At 47.7% G+C, this 7,585-nt stretch overlaps 1 protein-coding gene across 3 annotated transcripts in view; it reads right to left on the bottom strand.

Moving 5' to 3' along the window:
• Positions 1-5,522: 5,522 nt before the first annotated feature.
• Positions 5,523-7,585, bottom strand: part of COMP (cartilage oligomeric matrix protein) — a 284,919-nt gene continuing 282,856 nt past the window's right edge. For all 3 annotated transcript variants that reach the window (XM_063914764.1, XM_063914765.1, XM_063914766.1), the window contains 2 exons: positions 7,401-7,540; positions 5,523-5,711 (listed from right to left, as the gene is read on the bottom strand). In XM_063914764.1, coding sequence (XP_063770834.1) covers positions 5,659-5,711; positions 7,401-7,540 — 193 coding nt within the window. In that variant the 3' untranslated portion in view covers positions 5,523-5,658. The remainder of the gene's footprint in view (positions 5,712-7,400; positions 7,541-7,585) is intronic.

Below are 7,585 nucleotides of genomic sequence, written 5' to 3'. Positions count from 1 at the left end.
GCTAATTGCCTTAGCTTTCTGGAACATGGAGGGTAATTCAGAGTTGTTTGCAGCAGCAAATTTGTTAGCAGTTGGGCAAAACAATGGCCCTCATTCCGAGTTGTTCTTTCGCTAGCTGCTTTTAGCAGCCGTGCAAACGCTAAGCCGCCGCCCTCTGGGAGTGTATCTTAGCTTAGCAGAAGTGCGAACTAAAGGATCGCAGCGCTGCTACAAAAAAAGATTGTGCAGTTTCTGAGCAGCTCCAGACCTACTCCTAGCTTGCGATCACTTCAGACTGTTTAGTTCCTGTTTTGACATCACGAACACGCCCTGCGTTTGGCCAGCCACGCCTGCGTTTCCCCAGGCACGCCTGCGTTTGTATGTGACACGCCTGCGTTTTTACACACACTCCCCGAAAACGGTCAGTTACCTCCCAGAACCACCCACTTCCTGTCAATCACTCTGCGGCCAGCAGTGCGATTGAAAAGCGTCGCTAGACCTTGTGTGAAACTGCATCGGCTGTTGTGAAAGCACGTCACGCGTGCGCATTGAGCCGCATGCTCAGAATTGCCGATTATTTACCTGATCGCTGCACAGCAACCGAAAACATCTAGCGAACAACTCGGAATGACCACCAATGTGCACTGCAGGTGTGGCAGATATAACATTTGCAGAGAGAATTAGATTTGGGTGGGTTATTTTGTTTCTGTGCAGGGTAAATACTGGCTGTTTTATTTTTACACTGCAATTTAGGTTCAGTTTGAACACACCCCCACCCAAATCTAACTCTCTGCACGTTATATCTGCCCCCCCCCGCAGTGCACATGGTTTTGCCCAACTGCTAACAAATATGCTGCTGCGAACAACTCTGAATTACCCCCATGGTTCCCAGGATTAAAATTGCTCCTTTCTCCTGGATTTAAGTTTGGGACAGATGCACAATAAATAAATATATATATATATATATATATATATATACTAGGGATGAGCTGGTTCGATTCCTTGAGAACCGAACCCCCCCGAATTTTGAGTTCCAAGCTCGGATCCGAGTCAGGCTCTGTTTCTCGCGCATAACTCGGATCCGAAACGAGGCAAAACGTCATCATCCCGCTGTCGGATCTCGTGGGTTTTGGATTCTATAGATAGTCCCGTTGATCGGCGTCATCTTCACTCCGGACTTGGAGAGTGCACAGTAAGGACGTGTTCCTTCTGTGCTGTAATCGGATAGACAGGTTACGGAAGGGGGGCAGGTGCAGAGGGGTTGCAGCAGGAGAGTTGAGTTAACCTGGGGTGCTGCTTGTGTAGGGCTCTGCATAGTAGACATTGCACTGCATATAGCATACTGTGGGTGTGTATAGGACCAGGTGTTGTTCTCTGTCTAAGGGGCTGTGTACTGCCGTACACTACTGCTATATATCCTGTGTGTGTGATCCGGAGCAAAAAATATATTTCTGTTGGTAAGTACTGTGACACTGACGGTCAGACCACAGTAGATTATTTCCTACTCATAAACGCATTGTGCAACGCTGTCGGTGTAGTCAACCGCAGTGTGTAATTATTAAATATATTTCGGATTCATTTGTGTGACACTGTAACTGCCGGTGTGTGATATAAAAAATGCTTCTACATATTTTTTACTCATGTGTGCGACACTGTATAAATTTATATATATATATATATATATATATATATATATATTTTTTTTTTAATGTAAATTAATATTTTGTGCTTTGTCATCGTGGCATACATTCAGGGACTGCAGCTGCTCCGTCCATCTAGGGGTGTTCTGTCAGTCCACCCAAAAGAAAAGCCTATATATATATATATATATATATATATATATATATATATATATTTTTTTTTTTTTTGTGTGTGCTGTATCCTCCCAGAATACATCAAGGCATGCTCCGTCTATTTCAGGGTGTGGTGTCTGTAGCTCATATTCTTATTACAACTTATTGTCCTATTTTCATAACTCGTCTTATCACCACATTGTAATTAATTCAAATTAATATATCCTATATATTAGCCCAGATCTGTGACTTTGTGCCTCATTTGCTAACGCTGGGTGGAGTCACAACCAGAGCCGGATTAAGGGGGGAGCCCAGGGGACACAATACCCTGGGCCCCCCATATTTAAGGGCCCCCCGTGCCTGCCGTCAAACACTGGTATTTTTTATTTTAGGAAGTTCATTCATTGGTGGCAGTGGGGCAAACTTTCCCCTCTGCAGACAAATTTTGTGTTTCAGAGACGGAGACAGCCTTGTCTCCGTCTCTGCACCCGGCGGGGCCACCCACAGGCACTTACGAGCTGCCGTGAATGAATTGTATGGCTGCTCCTCACTGAGAGCTCTGCCTCTGATCAGCTGAGCTCTCTGCCTCTCTAACACTGTAGAGGGAGCTGCTGAGCATGTGCAGCAGCAGCTCCTGTGTTTAACTCACATGGACTCCAGCAGAATCTCCTCCTCTCCTCTGTTCAGTTGGTTAGTGGTGTGTGTGTGTGTGTGTGTGTGTGTGTGTGTGTGTGTGTGTGTGTGTGTGTGTTGTTGGTGTGTGTTGTTGGTGTGTAGTGTGTGTGTGTATATATATGGTGTTGGTGTGTAGTGTGTGTATATGTTGTTGGTGTGTAGTGTGTATGCTGTGTGGTATGTATGTATGCTGTTTGTGAGTGTTTATGTATGCTATGTGTGTGTTGTGTGTATGTATGCTAATTTTCTATTTAATAATAAGTGCTATCCTTTGTTGCTGCCTCCAACAGCTTTCTGATCACACTTTTATCAATCTTAAGGCCCGTACACACTGGCCGATATATCGGCCGTTCTCTTGAACGGCCGATATATCGCGGGTCCGTCGGCCAGTGTGTACGGCCGATACGTCTGTGAACTCCGTCGTTCACAGACGTATCGCGTCGGCCCCGCAGCACAGCCGACGGCCAATATATCTACCGATATATTGGCGCGTCGCTGTGTGTGTACGGTGGTCGGCCAACCGCCCGTACACATGCTGCGGCGGCCGGCGGTGATTGACAGCTGAACTGGGCGGGCGTGTGTACACGCCCGCCCAGTTCATGACGTCAGTCCCCGACGGATCGGGCAGTGTGTATGCACAGCACACTGCCCGATCCGTCTATAGATATATCTGCAGATCAATTGATCTGCAGATATATCTTTCCAGTGTGTACCCACCTTTAGAGATATATATATATATATATATATATATATATATATATACGGCAGATAGAAACATGCAGCGGCACTCAGAGACTGATCCCAGTTGATAACGTGCAAACAGTAACTTTAATCCATAGGAAACAAAGTGGGGTGACCCGAAACGTTGGTCACCCCACTTTGTTTCCTATGGATTAAAGTTACTGTTTGCACGTTATCAACTGGGATCAGTCTCTGAGTGCCGCTGCATGTTTCTATCTGCCGTATATTTATTATTCCAGAGGGCACCGGAGCCATATACTTAGGGTGAGTGCCAGCTCTTCTACAATATATATATGTATATATATATATATATATATTTATTTGTAAGAAACCTCCCCTTCCTCAGTATATACACTATATTTATCGCTCAGGGGCCCCCCTTGTCTAAAGTACCCTGGGCCCCCTGGAGCCTTGATCCGGCCCTGGTCACAACGCTGGGCGGAGTTAGTCAAATGAGTCACAGATCTGGGCAATTCTATAGGAGACTAACAGCAGAAGCAGATGGTATGTGCATGGCACTGGCAGGGGTGTGTGAGGGGATATGCCGTACAGACAGACGGGCACCGGCTCACTGTGTGCTTGACCCCCCACATCAGCATACTCAGCAGGGGCTCTCTGGCGCGGGCACCTGCCGCTGTGCAGTTTCCGTACTGCCTCTTCTATCTCCAGCCCCGGCAACCTGGGGGCTAACCAGTCACTCCCAGTCTCCCCTTACCACAGTGCCCGGCAGCCGCGCGAGGTCCGCGGTGTGACTGAGGAGTGGGGGGAGGGATGCGGGCGGGCAGAGGAAGCAGGACTCCAGCCTGAGAGAGGCAGCCATGCCAAGTCTCCAGCAGCAGCAGCATCAGATCCCAACAGGCTGGAGTGTGCCAGCAGCAGTGACTCCGGAAAGACACATCTGTCTGTCACTGTCACCACTGTTTTGTCCCTAATACCAATCTCTCCCGTGCCCTGTGTTCTGTCATGTCCCTGTCACCCCTGGCCTTGCCCTGTCACCCCTGGCCTTGCCCTGTCACCCTTATCCTGGCCCTTTCACCCTTATCCTGGACCTGTCACCCTTATCCTGACACTGTCACCCCTATCCTGGCCTTGTCAACCCTGTGCTTGCCCTGTCAACCCTATACTGGCCCTGTCACCCCTGTCCTGGTCCTGTCGCCCCTACCCTGGCCCTGTCACCCCATCCTGTCCCTGTCATTTCTGTCCTGGTCCTGTCACCCCTGTGCTTTCCCTGTCAACCCTATCCTGGCCCTGTCACCCCTGTCCTGGCCCTGTCACCCCTGTCCTGGCCTGTCACCCCTATCCTGTCCCTGTCATTTCTGTCCTGGCCTCGTCGCCCCTGTCCTAGCCCCGTCACCCCTGTTCTGACCCTGTCACCCCTGTCCTGGCCCTGTTACTGCATACCCTCCAACTACCTTTTAGGCAGGTACAGTACCGGCAGCGCCTCCAGACCCCTCCCCAATGCACCACACCTCCGCACTTTCCCCTCCACCACATGCGGCACCCCACTCCTCCCCCACACGCTGTGCCTCCAGACCACCTACACCACCCGTGGCTCCCAATCCCCCGCCCCTCCACCACCCACAGCACCTCCAGACCCCCTCCACCATCCACCCCCCCATATATGTCTCCCCCCACACCTGCCCCCCCTCAACCCGCAGCATCTGCAGACCCCCTCCCCCATCCGCAGTCCCCCCCCACCCACGACACCCCCGCACCCACCCCTCCACCACCTGTAGCGCCTCCGGACCCCCTTCCCCATCCGCCGCACCACCAGCACCTGCCCCTCCCCCACCCACGTTGCCTCCAGACCCCCTACCCCACCCCACAGAACCTCCGGAACCCTTCACCCATCCGCAACATCCCCGAACCTGCCCCTCCCCCACCCGCGGCACCCCTGCCCCTCCCCCACCTGCAGTGCCTCCGGACCCCACCCCCATCTGCAGCCCCCACTCCTCTGCCCCTCCCCCACCCGCAGCACCTCCCGACCCTTCCCCATCCGGGCCCCCTCCGCATCCGCCCACCTCCACCCGCAGCATCTACAGACACCCTCCCCCATCCGCAGTCCCCCCCGCACCCGCTACATTCTGTACATCGTGCCCTGCAGGTGCTGTTCACGCCGTCGCAAGGGCTGCGCCTCCTTCACCATCACACGCCCTTTCATCGTGCAATATTTCATCACTAACAAAGGAATGCAGGTAATACTCCATATAATACAAATACTGAACCCCAGAAAGGCGTGCAAGTGTTAAGGGGGCATAGCCCCTTGCGACGGTGTGAAGAGCGCCCATAGGGCACGATGAAGCACCTAGTTATTTTATATTTCAGTAAGCACACTTATTTTCCTCATACGAATATGTACTTTTTATTTGGTTATATAAATCAGGTGAAAGTATGAGAGCTGTATTAGAAATAAATTGCACTGTGCATCCTTATTTAAATTCATATAAAGGCACAAAAGTGGTTTTCAGTTTCAGATTCTGATCTTCTGTTCTTTAAATGTTTCATAGTCATCAGGTATAGTTTCTGGAAGGTGAAAAGAATAGTATAGTAATCTAACAGATTTTAAACAATCAAACAGATAAATCACCTTCCTAGATTACACTATACTGTAATTGACTGTTTGAAAAATAAACAAAAACAATAAAATATATCCAATATAATAGTATTATAGTTTCATACAACTGTAGTTCTTAGTTTACTCTATGGCTGTCCTTGTCAGTATGCAGAGTAATACTTTTTTAATAGGATTGCTGCAGCCTGCTGGGTTTAACTACTGAATGAAAACAAGACACCTATACCAGGTATGACACTTGCAGAGTCTGAGAAGCCACTACTTTAAATAACAAAGAAATATTATTTAACAACAAATTTTATTATTCAAAAGTATTACCATAAAAAGTTAATGTCTCAAGTATTCCATAAATTTCATATACATTTATTATAAAAAAAACTCAGTTAAAAACATCACATAAATAACTAAAATATAAACATATAAAGACCAAATTCACCCAACGCTGCACTTGTGTATATTGATTAGTCCACTAAATAACTACGATATACAGGTTGAGTATCCCATATCCAAATATTCCGAAATACGGAATTTGAGCGTGTATAAGGTGTATATGAAACATAAATGAATTGTGTGAATGTACACACACTTTGTTTAATGCACAAAGTTATAAAAAATATTGGCTAAAATGACCTTCAGGCTGTGTGCATAAGGTGTATATGAAACATAAATGCATTCTGTGCTTAGACTTAGGTCCCATCACCATGATATCTCATTATGGTATGCAATTATTCCAAAATACGGAAATATCCGATATCCAAAATACTTCTGGTCCCAAGCATTTTGGATAAGGGATACTCAACTTATATATATATATATATATATATATATATATATATATATATCATACTAATCAGTCCCAAAGGTTACAGTGTTCAGCTATGTAAATAGAATTATTAAACCATTCAAAGTATCCATCATTCGGCTAAATATCTGACCTCATGCAACAGTTAATAATAATTGACAGGTTAAGTGTTTTAGGGCCTAATTCAGGTCACATCGCGTTTTAGGTGACGGGACTCATGCATGCATGCGCAGTTCCTGTCCTGCGCATGCACCTGCAGTTAATGCAGTCAGCCAGCATTAACTGCAAACGCCTCTGCCTTATTGGCGACCGAGTATTTTTGGGGCATCATCTGGGAAATGGGGGCATGTCGGCGGCAGTATCGGGGTGGCCGCATGTCGTCACATGCAGCCGCTTTTATCGATAAAATGGTGTCGGGACTCCTGCCGTCGTAGCCAGGCTGCGCCGGCAGGAGGCATCCACAGTTTCTGCGACCATGCTGTAATTGCTAAATATGCAATCCTCACTGAATTAGGCCCTTAGGACCTTTGATGGAGGTACTTTAACTCCAAAATGTTGGGAGTCCAGTGAGCTCATCAGTTTAAAATGATGATTCTATGGGCAGTTACCTATTAGGGGTGATGCGATTTAGGCCGATGAAAACGGCCAGATATCGCTTTTAATGAATGATGGTCATTATTGCGGTGTCCAATTAGAGGCTGCTTTGATTGGCCGAAATTGGACCTGTGATCGCACGAAAACACATGGGATCAGGGATAAGTCCCTAATCCCATGTATTATCGCGGCTCAGACTGCCCATTATCGCGGATTATGCTTCGGGTGCCTGGGGCAAACTCACCATTACAACGGTATCTCAGGTTAGACCAGATGATATTCTCTTGGGAGAAACAGAAGACTCCAAGACGTCCACCCCTCATAGTTGTGTCAATTATAACCCCGGAATCGGCTACCAGCTCAGGACCCTCAAAAAACCGGGCTCTGAAAAACAAAACCCACATATGTGGTGAAACAGAAAGCGTGCTC

The sequence above is a fragment of the Pseudophryne corroboree genome, chromosome 1, assembly GCF_028390025.1.
Source record: "Pseudophryne corroboree isolate aPseCor3 chromosome 1, aPseCor3.hap2, whole genome shotgun sequence".
NCBI classification, from domain to species: Eukaryota; Metazoa; Chordata; class Amphibia; order Anura; family Myobatrachidae; genus Pseudophryne; species Pseudophryne corroboree.
Note: the sequence above shows the minus strand (reverse complement) of the source record. Positions and strands in the feature narration are given on the sequence as shown.